The sequence below is a fragment of the Leucopleurus acutus genome, assembly GCF_964270905.1.
Source record: "Leucopleurus acutus genome assembly, chromosome: 9".
Classification (NCBI taxonomy): Eukaryota; Metazoa; Chordata; class Mammalia; order Artiodactyla; family Delphinidae; genus Leucopleurus; species Leucopleurus acutus.
Genome location: NC_139144.1, coordinates 61,881,782 through 61,898,170, shown reverse-complemented (window position 1 = coordinate 61,898,170; position 16,389 = coordinate 61,881,782). Strand labels below are relative to the sequence as shown.

The 16,389-nt window shown below is 40.7% G+C and overlaps 1 protein-coding gene across 2 annotated transcripts in view; it reads left to right on the top strand.

Annotated features, from left to right (window-relative positions):
• The window catches only part of CPVL (carboxypeptidase vitellogenic like), a gene marked incomplete at its 5' end in the record, with an annotated part of 100,962 nt that overhangs the window by 64,921 nt on the left and 19,652 nt on the right, over positions 1-16,389 (top strand). For both annotated transcript variants that reach the window (XM_082846271.1, XM_082846272.1), the window contains one exon: positions 10,222-10,404. In XM_082846271.1, the coding sequence (XP_082702397.1) occupies positions 10,222-10,404 (183 nt within the window). The remainder of the gene's footprint in view (positions 1-10,221; positions 10,405-16,389) is intronic.

The following is a 16,389-nucleotide window of genomic DNA, read 5'->3' as shown; positions in this document are numbered from 1 at the left end:
ATTGAGACTGTAGGAGCATCTTCCACTCCTCCATAGGAAATTCTTTCTGATTTGCTTAATCCAGCTTCATGAACTGCAGATCACTCCTCTAAGAGTGGCTGTCCTTGGAAGTTACTGCTGTCATCTGGCAGCTGTTGACAAAGGGACCAATTTTCTTTGCAGGATATACCAAATCCAAGGTATATGGCTGCTGTCCAATAGAAATACAAGTCACATATAGAATGTTAAATTTTCTAGAAGGCACATTAAAAATATCAAAAGAAACGGATGAAATTAATTTAATAACATCTTTTCTTTAACCCAGTATATCCAATACATTATCATACCAGCATTTAATCAATATTAAAAAATTATTGAGAGATTATACATTCTTTTCTTTGTATTAAGTCTTCACAATTCAATGTGTATCTTAGAGCACATCTCAGTTTGGACTAGCTACATTTCAAGAGCTCACTGGCCACGTGTGTCCAGTGGCTACTGTATTGATGAGTGTGAGTCAATTCCTATAGACTTAAATATTATAAATTATAGCAATTCTTGTTTGCTTTTTGGGGCTGTTTCTTGTTGGTTTGGTTTATGTGCAAATGTGTACTGATTAATTAAGTACATTTAATAATGTGGAAAGGTAAAGAAATTGGTTCCTCAGCCCACTTTTTTAGTAGAGTGATAACATTGGCAAGCATGGGGCAGTGTTTGGAGAGGACCCTTGGCATGACCTTGAAGCTGACATTCTGACAACCAGGGAGGACACTCCTCTCTGGAGAGACTTGTCTGGGGGAGAGGCAGGCCTGCTCCTGGAGCACTTTGAGTTCATTAAATCCAGTTACTGAGGATGGACAACAGGTGAGAGGTGATGGTTAGAGGTGAGGGGATCAGAAAAGGGCTATGAGAACAGACCCTGAAACAAGAAGCAGAGCAAAGGACCCCCTAGAGTGGGCCCCCAGGACTCTTCTATTCAAATGGGAGGAAAATATTATTCTGGGTCATTATTAAAAGTCATGTTAATTATGCTGTTCTAGGTAGTTAAAGTTTTTTCAAAGATCCCTGGGTTGGAGTGCTGGCTCACTGGATTATTTTCAGGTTGGCTTTGCTTCTTGTTCCATTCTAAAAGCAACTAAATTATTTACAGTTAAGTTGCAAGAAAGCAGGAATAATTTTCTTAGTGTAATCACTGGACACTCACTATTATTTGTGTAACCACTGGACACTCACTCAAACTCCCTGCCCCACTCTCATTTTTCTTTGCTCATCTTGGCAAAACCAGCTGGTAGGGGAATGGCACGAACACGGGGGTGTTTATTCTAAGTCCATTTTCTCTCTTTCTTTGTCTTCCTTAAACTTGGAAGCAAAGTATGTCTCATTTGAAGAACGGCTTGGTTGCAGAAGTGACTACTGTTTCGTTCAATGCTGGCATTATTTTTCTACCACAGTCTCCTCCAGGCAGGCCCAGGGGACTCAGGCTTCCTGAGTGTTGTAGCCCTATATCCCTGCAAAGTCACCAGGAAGAAGTAGGGCCAAAAGTGCGAGCGACGGGCAACTGGGGCCCAGGCGTTGTCCCTGGAAGAATAACAACTCTGCCTCCAGTGGGGAAAATTGCTAAACGTTATACTATATAGCTGAAATTGTTTTTCTTTTGCAGCTGAGCTTTTGAGAAACCCTTGGGGATTGCCCTGGGTTGAGTTGGATATTAATGAAATTAATTCTCTTCTCTTTGGGAGAAAGTTACTGGCGGGTCATGCTAATTGCTCCAGGCAGAGAGAACTCCTGGGTATGTTGGAGTTTGTAATAGAAGAATGATAGGTAAGGCAACCAGAAGAGGAAGTGTGGGGGGCTGCTTTGTAGGAGTTTCATTGATTTAGCATCTGTAGGGAAGGCTTCTTTAAAAAAAAATTTTTTTTTTTTTTGATTAGCGAACAGGAGAACATTCAAAACTAAGACAGACAGCAGCCAACTGGGAATGCTGTGCAGCCTGGAATAGCTTAGGCTGTTTCCCCAAACAGGAAACCACAAAATGTTAGAGATTAAGGTCACTGGATCATTGGGAAAAGAGCATAACTTTGTCTGCAAAGTATTATGATGGATTGTAAATGGGCCAAAATATAAGCATAAATCTTTCGTCTAAAAACGCAACAACAAAAATCCAGCCTTCTCACAAAAGCTCAGTTTGCTTTCCTGTTGTGCTGAGAGACCAAAGCCTCCTTCTGCGGCATCTCTGTAATTTTCCTAATAAGTAGGGGAGGTATCAGGGATTTAAAGAGAAATGCTTTGTGTTCTCCGTCAGCAACACGTGTGTTTCAGTTTGGATTTTTAAAAAGGTAAAGTTTAGACCAGAAAGTGGGCCTAATGTGATTTATTTTCAGGCTTATGCTTTAATACAGGCAACAATGAAAATATAACAAAATGCACATTTATATACATTTTTTGCCCCAAACCCCTTCTTTCAAGTGTTCGCAGGCACCATCAAAAACACAGTTGTCTCTTTTCCCCTTTGAGTATCATCCCTTGTCCCCCAAACTTACTTGAAGTCAAAATCTGAGTTTAGAGGGTGTGGGATCTTCTTAGTTGAGTTGGCAGGTAAACTGGCATGCAGCTATCTTTAGCAGACACAATTGGTTGCTTTATATCTGCCTGGAAAATATTTATCCTTCAGAAGCTTATACTGTGTAAAATAAGGGTTAATCATTATCTGATTCTTTTCACTAGGTCTTTCCTAGAGGGAGGTTTTCTTGCTGAGAGGGTGAAATCCATGAAAAAACTACTGATTTATGTACATCCAGAACCTGAAACGTTTATGGTTTGAAATGTTAAAATGATTTAGATTTTAGAAAGATTTAAGTGAAACTGACTTTTTTTAAGTCCTCTTTTTAAGGAAAACTTAGAGAACGAAAGAGTAAACTTGCTTTTCCTCTTTTGATTATTCACTATATTGAAAAGTTAAAAAAATATCTGGAGTATAAGGAGGACAGGGTCACATCTTTTCATGTCTGTTCTCTTGGTGCCCATCCTTAGGCTCACCACAAAGATTTACTGTTGGATAAATAGAAATTTCACATGAGCAGATTAAACAAACAAACAAACACATTCCATGTATAAGTGAACAGGAACTCTTTTCTCCAGCTCAGACAAAAGGCCACTTCCTTTCCATTTCACATGGAAGTGAAACTTAGCTGAAGAAAATGAAATGAATGAGTAGAGTTGGATTGAGACCTATTGATCTTTCTTTCCTACCCGTGACAGAGACATAGATACAGAGGAATATGTTTCTCTTCTAAGAAGAACGATAGCATAAGCATTGAATAAATGACAGCTGCCCTTGCATCTCTGTTGGGGGTGAGGGAAGGACACTCAGGAAGGGGTAGGACTGTGTCTTAGGGAGATAACTATTGCACAGCCTGCACTCATCGTGGCCGAGTGGAAATATAGGCCTGGCGTGGTCAGATGTCTGGGTATTTAAATGACAGCATCTAATTGCAAAAACAATAACAACACCATGTGGACCTAGATGAATATATCTGCAAGCTAAATGCAGCCAATTGAAAACGTTTGCACACCACTATAGAAATTTATTTGTCAGATTATTCTTAATAAAGAGTAACAAAAACAATAATAAAACCTTGCTCTTCAGCTTATAGGATATTTTTATAACTAGTATCCCATGTGGTCCTCCCAAGAACTCTAGGATATAGATATTCCACTTCACAGAGGAGAAAATTAAGGCTCAGAGTGAGTAGATGACAGCTCCAAGGCACTCAGTAGCACAGGCCTTGGGAGACTGAGCCAGGGCTGGAGCTCAAGACTCCTGTCTGCAAGTGTCATACGACTTTTATAAGCCCCTGCCATTTGTTTTATGAAATTGATGACCTAGTGCAGTTACGTTAGAACTCTTGCCATCCTAAGCGTTATTCTAACTCTTACCTCCAAAATCACAATTGAAATCCACAGGTTACATCTCATTTGGAAACTGAGCTATTTGAATAGCTATTTGAATTATTCAAATGCAATAATAATAGCTAGTGTTAACTGAACACTTACTATGTGCCTGGGACACAAAGAGCTTACATGCATTATGTTATGTAATTCTCTCATATATGTTTCTCTTCTACCCATTTTACAGATGAGGAAACTGACCTCTAGACAGGCTATGTAACTTAATCAAGATAATCCTGCTAGTAAGTGGCAGAGCTAGGTTCAAACCCAGCTACAGAGCCTGTGCTCTTAACTATAAACATGTATCCTTCATTCCAAAGAGTCATGCTTACATTTAAGTTTGCTCCTTGCATGTGTAATTACAAAGAATAAACCACCTGTTCAGTGTATTCTCTGGGCGGGGGAGCAGTGGAGGGAGCGGAATACACTGAGCAGTGTGGAAGAGGGGTTAGAAGCACACACTTTGGACTCAGGCAGATCTGAACTTGAATCTCTGTTACCAGCTGGCTCACCTCCCTGCATCTCTGTCCCTTTGTTCCTAAAATGGCATAAATAACACTTGCCTTCTGGGGGTGTTGTAAAATCATGGATATAAAATGCTTAGCACAGTTCCTGCAACATAATTAGAACAATGAGAGAGTTCTACTATTCCCAAATGTCCTTTTAAAAGCTATACTCTTAACCATACTTTTCTAGCATTTAGGTATGGGGAAATTCCTTGGGATGCTTCAAAATTACAAGTTCCTTTTAAAGGGTAATTTATAGACTTATGGCTCTGAGTACCAAGAAAAGACTGCTGAGACACCATGCCCAATGTGTGTAAAATTAGTCATGAAAGGCATGCTATTTCATGCATTTGAGTACATAGAGTTCAGGTTTACCCTGGCTGGATTCCCTCCTACTGTTGGCCTTTGTCTAAAAGAGTGAGACTGACAAAAGAGTATTTGACACAGAAAGACCATATGCATATTTTGGAGGTTTATTCTAGAAGTTCTTTGTTGAGTCAGTCTTCCAAGTCATTATCACATTATCAACCTACTTGAAGAGGAGGACCATATTTACCTAACTCCCCCAATTTGTATCCAGTGCTGTGCTTAGAACCCTGTTCATATTTTCTCATTAATTCTCACTACAGTGAGATGTAGGTCTTACATCTACATGTTCAGGAAAGGCAACCACAACTCATGGAGGTTAAACCACATGTCCAAGAATTCCCAGTTACTGCATGCTGGGGCATGTGAGGCACTGGTCCAATGGTGTATGAGTTTGGATTTCATGCTTTTAGCAACAGCAGCAACTGTGGTTACTTGAAGCATGAAAAGAACTGGTCAGAAGACAGGATAGGTCCCAGAATTCATGGACAAACTGAAGAACTAGAGTGAGGAAAGATAGGGACCAGGGAAAACTCTGGGGATCCAAGTAGCAAAACTAATGGGCAGACTCATCAGGGAACCCTGTGTCATTCTGTCCACAATCCAAATTCTAGGGAGAGAGCATTTGAGTGCCCTAGCTTAGGTCACATGCTCATCCCTTGCATAGAGGAGGAAGAACACTGATCGCCAGCCTCCGCTAGGGCTGTATCCATTGAGGGAATGGGAATACAGTTACCAGGGGAAGGGGGAGTGGACCTGGGCCAAACAAAAGGGCAATCACTATACAGCATTACAGAAAGCCTTTAAAGAGCACAATTGCCTGTACTCTACAAGTGTCCATATGTCTTATGGGGTGTCAGGCACCGTGCAAGGGCTGCAGGTGGAGTGAGGGCTAAGAGATCTCTCTTCTTCAGGAGCTGATGCTGTTCCACAGCTGCTTAAGGAGGGCCAGTCCCTATAACAGAAGTCAGGCATCTGTTGCCAGCTGAGTAATGTCCTTGCACACATCCTGGTCCATAGAGCCAAAGTGAGGAATGAGAGATGTCTCCAGAGTTGGACAAACAGATGAGATTGTTTCTGAACCGGAGATGTGAACTATGTCTCCTTCTCCACCAACTCTGTTTCCTAAGGCTTGGAGTAGCACTTAAACATGTAGCTGTGGGGAGTCAGTAAATGCTTGCTGTTTGCAGGAATTTAGCTCCTTTCTTAAGGCGTTTTAGGAAGAAGTTTGGAAGTGTGGGATCTAGGATGCATTCTGACACCTCCCTGTGTCACGATTTCCTTTACAGTAAAGTGGAGGCGGGCCCTGTAATACGTCTCATCCCTACCCTGTGAAGCTGGATGTGAATAAAGCTATGTGTACATGAAAACACTTTGGAAAGTAAAGAACATTAAAAAAATGATTTTCTCATCTCTTCCTTTTGGAAAAAAAAAGAGAGAGAGAGGGATGCTCGTAATCCAAATCGCCTAGTGCCATCTCTTGTAAATGCTTGAATTCTGGAATGAGTTTTTAAGATCATCTATGATTGAACTAAAGTTATGCTGTTTACCTAGTTGTCATGAAAAGAACTGAGAGCTGGTAATACTTGAGTTAGCACAAATTATTCCCCAATAAAGACCCATCTTTTGCCAAATTGAGGTGTCCAACCTCTTAGTGTTACTGTTCTTTTTATTATTTTTTCGTTTTGGAAGCATCCCAACATACCCCCAAAACTTAGAAAATAGCCAAGTTAAAACAAATCGCCCATATTTTGACTACCTTAACTGCTAGTATTTTGATGTATTCTTTTCCCAAGTTTGAAGCATCCTTTTAAAATATAGTAATTATAGAGCATGAACAGTAGGATCATAGTTTTTCATTGATTTTTTTAATAAGTATTTTTCCATGTCTTCGCATCACCATCAGTTTCAACAAACTAACCAGTCAGACCTCTAAGTAGTAAAAGAAAAGAACATTCCCTAAAAGGAGTGCCTCTGCTCTTTAACTGAGGCCTCACAGCTGACCAGAAAGGAAAGTGAGGACACTGGTTGCTCAGGAGTGCTGCCTGCTGTGTCCCTGGAAACCTGCTCCAACCAGCGCTTTCCCTGCCCCTTGTTTTGTTAGAGTCACTCCTGACAAGGGAAGCGTAGCTAAAAGCTGCATTCATTTCTGTCTCCACCTCTCTGTCTTTACACCCTGTTGCTTAAAATACCAGCAAGCCTCAGGGGAAGGTTTGCCCCAGGCTGTCCCAGTTTTAGCCTGCAAGCCCAGCATCCTGGGAAACTCCTCCGTCCAGGGCAAACCGGGACAGATCACCCCACCAGGAAGAAGTGGGCGAATGTGTGCAGATCCTTCGTAAGTGGCCAACCTGTTGCGGTTTAAGCCTTGTCCTGGAACTTCTCTGTCACTCAGGATGTGGGTGGCCAACACGTGCCCTCCGGCTTCAGGACCACCCAGCCCTGTGCTACACCCACCTGGCTTCTCAGCTCACTGTCACCGGATCCTGGGATATCTCACCCACTCACCCAGCCCTGGAGGCACCCAACTGGGATATTCCTGTGGGGGCTGAAGAGAGTAAATGTGACATTTAGATAAAAATAGAAGCTCTGGAATTCTTATATTTAAGGCAGCCTTAAATGCCAGCTCTGAAATCACTTCGCTTGATCATTAACCTGATTTCTTTTTTTGCTGCATTTGACTTACGTGCCCTTTAGTAGTTAAAACTGTTTTCCTTGCTTTGCAAAGGAAGGATTTCCATTTGCCCCCAAAAGTAGGCTTTCTGCACATCACATGCACAAAATTACGCAGTCCAGCCCTTCACTGCCTCATTCTGGAGTGTTAGTATTCTTGTTTATGATGTCTTGAAAAACAAGGGAAATGGCTCAGGGATGGGCTTCGTTTCAATTCATTTCAACAAACGTGTACCCTAATGCTGTACATATCAGCCTGTTTTTGCTGTAACCTGTGGAGTTTGCTATCATCCCTCAAAGATGAAAATTCAAACCAGTTTCAGAATATCCTGATGGTAGTAAGGTAACAATATCCTGATGACACTCAGAAAGATGCAAGCTTCATAGAGTAGCCACGAGGAAGAAAGATGGCTACATACACTTGTGTGTTTGCTAGTTAATCAGCATCTTTTCACTGGATTCTAGAAGAATTACTTTATAGATGATTATCTTCGTTAATCAGCTATAATCAGGCCTTCCTAGGATGGTGAAGTATTTAAGCCTTGTTTCCTGGTACAGATCATGTGTAATTGTTTCCATACTGTTGGCAAAACAGCTGTAGGAGTTTTGCATGGGCCATAAGTATTCAAGGTCTTTGAGGCAATTTCTTTGTATAAACAATGCAAATTTTTATTGCTATAGTTGAGTTTTTTAAAAAGGCTTTAAATCCATCAGGATTTTCTGTAAGGGGGGGTTCTTCATAGGAGAGTGGATGTGGTGATGAGGACTGAGTAACATGAAAGACCCTGTATTCCTATAGGTGAGGCCCAGGGCTCTTTCATCTTAGGCTGAATCCTGGCCCACTGCTGCTTGAGGATTTGGAGTGTGTAAAAGTCCTGGGCTTTTTAATTATGTATAAGCCTTTTAAGAAGCCTGTACCAGGAGGGCAGAGATGGAAACATGCAGTGAAACATTTTATATCCAGTTTGAGGATTCAACCGAAGGTCTTCACTTGAGTCAAACCAGAGCTTCCAAATAGATCAAAGGTAGCATGGAGTTGAAGAAAATCTCTTTGTTGGTGGTGGAGTGACAATGAGAATCAACAAGTGTGAAAAATAGCCTAAGGAGAGTAGAAAACAAAGGGGGAAATTACTCAGATTTCCACCACCAAAATTAATCAACTCTATTCCTTTTTTTTAAAGTTTCACTCCATATATGTAAATAAGTATGTCAATTTTATATATCATAATTGGGATATATATTTGGCATTCAGCTTTCATACTTAACATTATGTGATAAGCATTTTCTACATTGCTTCGTGGTTTAGTCCAACAGTTTATTTATTTTTACAAGAAAAAAAAATTTTTATTTACAGAGAATAAATGAACCACAACTATTTTGTGAGAAAGCTGATGATGAACAATTTTTTTTTTAAATCAGAATTCTTCTTGTGGCATTATCATCCACTGAGTTTGCACTTACACTATAAACAGATATAAGATGGATATAGTATATGAGGCAATAATTTTCAGACTTTATCAACAGGCAGTAAAGAGCACAGATCCAAAGAGCAGGGCAGTGAGCCCCATAATGTGCACTTCTGGAATGAAAAATGGGATGAGGAACACAAGCTTAAGATAGCCATCTCCTGAGTTCAGGTGAAAGAGGCTGGACTCAAGGAGAATGAGGTGACAACTTTGTAGTCCAACAGTTTAAACGGCTTTGCAATATCTCATAGAATTTCTGTACCGTGGTTATTTAACCACTCACTAATATGGAACTTTTAGACTGTGTTCAAATTTGTCATTATAAAGTTTCAGTGAATATTGTTAAATATATATATTTTTTATTTCTTTGGGCTCATTTTCATAGAGTTTATTCCACAAACTGGGATTACTGGGACAAAGTCTCAACATTATAAAGTCTTTGCATTAAAAAGTGATGGTTGCTTTCCTGAAGAGTAATGCCATTCACACTGCCCCCAGTAGCTTCACAACTTCAGCAGCATTGGGTATTATCTGAATATCTTGAAAACTGTTTGGGAAGAAAAGACCAGAGTTGCCTCAGAGTTTCTCCTATAGTACCCATCAACTTGGCTAAAAAAAAATGTATCTTAGGCATTTTGAAGGACATTCCTCATTTTTGACAAGTGGCTATCCTATTTAAGAAAGGAGGTCTTTGGAAGTGGCATAGCAGACATGGTTGCCTCCAACAAATAACAAATTTGAGGCACCTGCATCTATCTGTCTGCCTCAAAAAATTATAGTTGTCACTGAAATGTAGGAGGGGAAAGCAACATGGATTACCAGCAGCCACGAGGGAATGCCCAGCTTGCCAGCTGCTGCAGGGCCTGAAAAGTGAAAATAATCAAATGCAGGCTTCATGACAGTCCCAGTGTGTACCATTCCTTAGTTCCACTGAACTGTAACCACAGTCTTCTTCCTTAACATAGCCATACATCCAAGTAAAACCTATATTGCTGGGTAATACAGCACAAATGCTTTTGCAACAAGAGAGATGTTTGCAGATTCCTATGAAGAATCATACTTTTGGAAGAATGCAGTGGTTGAGACAAGGCATGAGTTTATTTCAGGTTGTTGGTGTATGTAGCCAACTGGAAGAAAGGGACCCTACTGAGTTCCTGGGTTGGCGTCTCTGAGCAGTGCCCCAGAGCAGCTAACATTCCCTTTTCTCTCTTGTGTGCACTATCTGTACCTAGATACATTGACTGGCTTCCCCTGCTGAATCCTGCATTTGCTCAATTTCATTTCAGGTTCTAATCTACAATGGCCAACTGGACATCATCGTGGCAGCTCCCCTGACAGAGCGCTCCTTGATGGCCATGAACTGGAAAGGATCCCAGGATTATAAGAAGGCAGAAAGAAAAGTTTGGAAGGTCCTTAAATCTGATCCTGAAGTGGCTGGTTATGTACGGCAAGTGGATAGCTTCTATCAGGTATGAAAATGCTTCCCGGCACGCAGGTTTTGAGAACGGGATGATGAGATTGAAACGAAAGCCCGAATACCCATAAGACATGGTCAGCCTTAAGCAAAGTCATACAACAACCTAAAGGTGTCTTCTGTTGCCCTCCTTTCCACAGGGAAGGGTGGTCTGAGTTCATATTAAAATACAAATACTCAATGTTTAAGACAAAAGTTGACAGGCAATAGTGTAGGTATTATTTAAGAGATAAGGTGACAATTAAAAAGATTAAAAAAAGGATAATACTCAACCCCAAAAGGTGAATCATTAATGAGAGAATTAGTCTATTTGGGGAACAAAAGAGAGCGTGAACAAATTACATGAGGAAGGTTCAATGTAATCTCCTCTGGCAAACCTATGATCACATTCACGTATTACACATGGAACCCCAGGACAAAATCTATCTGATGCCCTAGTGTGACCTCTCCTTTAGGGGTCAGATGTTACTCTGGCCAAGCCTGTCCACTGCTCCTCCAGTTTGCAGGTCTCAGCTCCTCGAAGATGAATAGGTCTTCCTTAATGTTTACGCAATGATTACACTGTTTACCTCCAGAAAGTTTCTGGAGGAATTAAGAAAGCCCCTTAGTTTTGCTTAGTTAGTCTCAAGAGGAAAAATGTATTCTTCTAGACTGGATTTTATTCCCCAATTTTTTATGTGAGGTAACACTGGGACCTCAATTCTGTACCTCCAAGTATTTGGAAGAATAGCTTTCTAATGCTTGAGTTTTCCTTTAGGCAAATCCATGCTCCAAACAGAAATTAATCATAGGAATATTACTTCAAAAGTACTTTGCTTTGGAACTGTAAATGAGAGATAACAAAGTATTTTATCAGGGGTCACTGGCTTATCACCTGAATTACTCATTTATGTTTAAAAAAATGATAGATCCAGCAGAAATTACGGGTATTCTAATGTGAAAAGGTAGCCTTCCTACCCTACCCCGGTCATTCTAACCATTAAATAACATGAAATTTAACAGAAATTTAAATATTACACAAAATGTTAACTACCTTGGACAATGGAAACAGTTGAGAGACATATTTCTGGGCTCAAGTGAAGGTAAACTTTGAAAAGTTATAACGTTACAGTTTCTAAATCGAGATAAATTATACCAAAGAATTAACTACTGGTGGAATGGCAAACTAAATGTCTCAGAGCAGGAACAGTTCTGGCAGTATATATATGAAATCTGAAAATGGGACAGGGAAGGACAGAAAGAAGTGTCTGTTTACATGCAGAGAGATCTCAAGAGAGGATGGGAACTGCCTTGTCAGCCCCATCTGCTTCTGTAAACTTGAGTGATCTTGAATCTGGTATTGAGTTGTGGACCACAATAAATAGTTAACTCTGAAGACAGATTCCAAAATATTGAAATTCCTGGAGGCTCTTCAGTTGCAGAAAATAATCTGGACTTAATTTTGTTGTTTATTTGTCTCTTTTTAAGTAACACAAGTTATATAGCAATTAAAATATTTTTAAAAAAGAAAAAGTTCAAAAATTTCAACATCTGAAATTGCATTTTAATTGATTCATATGTTCACAGGTACAGGTTTTTGCATAATTTTAACAGTGTAATATAAGGTTGATTCTACTTTGTTACTTACTGAGTTATAACATAATATGGAAAAGTGAACAAGTCACAAATATACAGGTAAATGAATTTTCACAAAGTGAACATACCCCTGTGCCTATTACCTAAATAAAGAAAGAGAATAGAACCAGTGCCCCCCCCGCCCCATAGTCACTACTCCCCTCCTCCCCAAAGTAACCACTGTCCTGACTTCTAATAGCCTAGATTACTTTTGCAAGTTTTTGAATTTTTATAAATGGACATATTCAGTATGTACTCTTTCCTGTGTGGTATGTTTGCTCAGCTTTGTGTTCATGAGATTTATTTCTTCTCTTTTTATATGGTAGTTGGGTACTTTTTCCTGATATGCTTAGAAATTTTCAGTTGAATGTCAGACATTAAACAGGTAAAATTATGGAGATAGTTTGAGTTTCTGGCTGATGATATTTATCTTCAAAGAGATTTTGCTTTGCTTCTGTCAGGCAATTAGAACAGAGGCAAGCACCTTTATCAAGTCTGGAATTGAGTGACTTTAAATCTGTACTTTTTGTCTCCCAAAGCTCCATTCAAGTTTCCAGTCTCTTAACTACCACTTTATGCTTGGTTTTGTAGCCTCTTGGCCGCTGAATCAACTATTGCTTTGATGTGGACAGGGTCAGAGAATGCCACACTCAGTTTGTTGCCCTCCCTTCAGTTTGCAAGCCTGGCCCCTTGTAGTGGGCAGAATAATGGGCCCCCAAAGAGACCTTCCCCCTAATCTCTGGAACCTGTCAATATGTTGTATCATATGGAAAGAAGGAATCAAAGCTACATATGGAAATAAGGTTGTTAATCATCTGACCTAGAGATGGGGACATTATTCTGGATTATCCAGATGGGCCAGTGTAATCACAAAGATCCTTATGAGTGAATGAGGGAAGCAGGTGAGTCAGAGTCAGAGAGGGTTTCAAAGATGCTCTGTTGCTGGCTTTGAAGACAGAGGAAGGACCATGAGCTAAGGAGTGCAGGCAGCCTCTAGAAATTAGGAATCACAAAGAAACAGATTCTCCCCTAGAGCCTCCAGAAGGAATGGAACTTTGCCAACATCTTAGTTAGCTTAGCCAGCATCTTTAGTCCAGTGGGACCATTTCTGACTTCTGACCTCCAGAATTATAAAATAAGAAATTATTGTTGTTTTAAAACACTTACATTTGTGGTGGTTTGTTATAGCAACAATAGGAAACTAATACACCCCTTATATCCTGGCTGCCTTGGGTGAGCCTCAGGATTTTCAGGTGGGTGTGTTCTGTATTTTGTCCAGCTTTTCTAGTTTTTCTTAGTAGGAGGATTGAGAGCAACAAGTGTCTCTGCCAGTACAGAACTAATATCATGTGTGTCAGTAGTCCTACTGATCTACATAAGCTATGCAAATAAATCAGGCAAAAGATAGATTATGATTTTTTGTGTGCAAAATAAATGAAGAAGAGGCAAATAAAAGATCAGAGTTACAAGGGATGGGCTCACCAACCTATATTTAAGTTCAATGATGATAAAGATAGCTTTCGTTTGTTGAACACTAAATATGTGCCGACTGTTGTGATAGGTACTTCATGGATATTAGAATAACCTCTGAAAATTATATAATTTCCATTTTACTTACATATGAGGAAACAGACTCTGAGAAGGTAAACAGTTAATCCAGAATCATCCAATGACAGCATTGGGATTCAAACTTTATTCAGTTTGTTCCCAGAGCCTGTGTGCCTATGTCTGTCAGATTGCCTCTGATACTTAATTGCCAGTAAGGTGGAGAATGTTAACTAAATAGAAGAGAAGAGGAACACTCAGGAAAAAAACTTGTTTATTTAATCTTTTCACATGTTTGAAAGACATTTGTTAGGCGTTCCTTAGGGGCAGTATAAAAAAAGATATTTATCGGGCTTCCCTGGTGGCGCAGTGGTTGGGAGTCCGCCTGCCGATGCTGGAGACGCGGGTTTGTGCCCCCGTCCGGGAGGATGCCACGTGCCGTGGAGCAGCTGGGCCCGTGAGCTATGGCCGCTGAGCCTGCGCGTCCGGAGCCTGTGCTCCGCAGCGAGAGAGGCCACGGCAGTGAGAGGCCCGCGTACCGCAAAAAAAAAAAAAAAGATATTTATCAATACTCATGAGGTTCTAAACTTACCTCCCATGATTAGAATACAGTAATGCTTTCCCTGTGGCTAGAAATGAAGAAATATTAGCTTAATAATGAAATGCCCACATTCTTTTATTTCTGATTGCATCCTCCCATTCACTGACTGGATGGTCTGGCTGCTATAAGATCAGCAGACTGAATATGATAATAAAGTCTACTCTATCAAGGAGATTTTACTCAAAGGAGGGAAGAAATAAAGGCAGAAAATAAGCAAATATAGACATTCACAAATCAGATAATGCCAGAAAATAAAACTGAATGATGTGAAAGAGCTGGTACAGGGACTACTTTGGATGGTGGGTCCCAGAAGCCTCACTGAAGAGGTGAGACAGTAGGACATGAAGCAGCCTCTGTGTGCAGATGTGGGCCAGCGTTTCCATGCAGAGAATGTCTAAATGTGCCAAGGGGCAGAAATAAGCTGGATGTGCCTGAGGAAACGAAGGAGGGCCAGTGGATCTGAGGGAGGAATAGGGAAAGAGGGGAAGCAAAGATGGAGGATTGGCTGTGGCCATATCATACGGGACCTGGTGGGTCAGGGTAGAGTTTGTACTCAGAAAGTTAATCACATCCCATAGACAGAGCTCTAAACTTCTTGCTCTGGTTTGAGATCCCTTCCAGTGCAACTTCTGAGCATATTCATGCTATCCTCTTTGGTATCATGACCCTCTACACACACACTCTTAATTGAGTTCTTTTTTCCCACAAGGAAAAATTTGCTTGTAGACATCTTTCTGTTGGGGAGATTTTTTTTACCTCAACTGCTGACTAGTTTAGGAATGATCATTGTTACTGAAGAAAACTGTATACAGTATTAGGTTATATGGATATGTGTGTTTGTGTATGTGTGTTATACATGTGTATACCTATAAAATATGTAGAGACTGTGTAACAGAGTGGTTAGAGACCACTATAGAGTGGCCTCTAATACTATAATAGACCATTAGAGTGGTCTCAGTACTATAGTAGAGTATTACAGTGGTCTCAATACTATAATAGAGTGTTCTAGTGGCCTCCAATACTATAATAGAGTGTTCCAGTGGCCTCCAATACTATAATAGAGTGTTACAGTGGCCTCCAATAGTATGGTACAGTGTTACAGGGGCCTCCAACATTATACTACAGTGTTCCAGTGGCCTCCAATACTATAATAGAGTGTTCCAGTGTCCTCAGTACTATAATAGAGTATTTGAGGCAGGAAGACCATGGTTTGCCTCCTTAATCTTCTACTTAATAGCTGTGTGACCTTGGGCAAGTTTTTCACCTCTCTATACCATGACTTCATCTCCTATAAAATAGGGGTAGTAATAATATCTACCTGTTATGGACTGAATTGTGTCTCCCTAACTTAGGATGTTGAAGACCTAACTTAGGATGTGTCTGTATTTGGAGATATGGCCTCTAAGGAGGTAATTAAGGTTAAATGAGGTCATAAGGGCAGGGCCCTGATTCTATGGGATTAAGAAGAGACGGCAGAGAGATCGCTTGCCCTCTCTCTGTCTCGGCCATGTGAGGACACAGCAAGAAGGCAGCCATCTGCAAGCCAGGAAGAGAGCTCTCGTCAGAAACCCAGTCAGCTAGCACCTTGGTCTTGGACTTCCCAGTTGCCAAAAACGTGAGAAATTTCTGTTCTTTAAGCCACTCAGTCTATAGTATCCTCATAGGGTTATTGAGGGGATTCAATAAGCTAATTAGCTTAGAGCAGTCCCTGACTTATAGGAAACATTTGCTATTATTTTTGTTACCATGGATCATTTATAAGAATACACACACACACACACAAAAAAAAAAAAATATACACAAAAGAAAGGAAAATTATAAATGGTAAAAATCAAGATCAGGGAAAATGCTTGATTTTCCCTTAGAGGAAAGTTGGAGTATTAGTATTCAGGCCATTAAGGGTAAACACGCATGCCGAGCTGCCAGGGAGCGATGGGCACATCCTTAACCCCCTGTCCGCTGCACTGCTTTATGATGAGAATCCCGCCGGTCGCATTCAGCATGTCCTCCAGATCCTTTGACGGCTGCCTCAGCCACCTGCTAGTCTATGTCCCATGGACCTTCCTTGTGAAACGCTCCAGTGCCTGGCATCACACGTGTCCTGCTCGGTGCTGGGCACGGAACGCCCAGCTTGGGAGGCGAGATTGGGGCTGCAGGGCAGCCTGGGCCGTAGAGGTGGGACAAGGGATTGACCACCACTCAGAAGCTTGTGGCAAATGT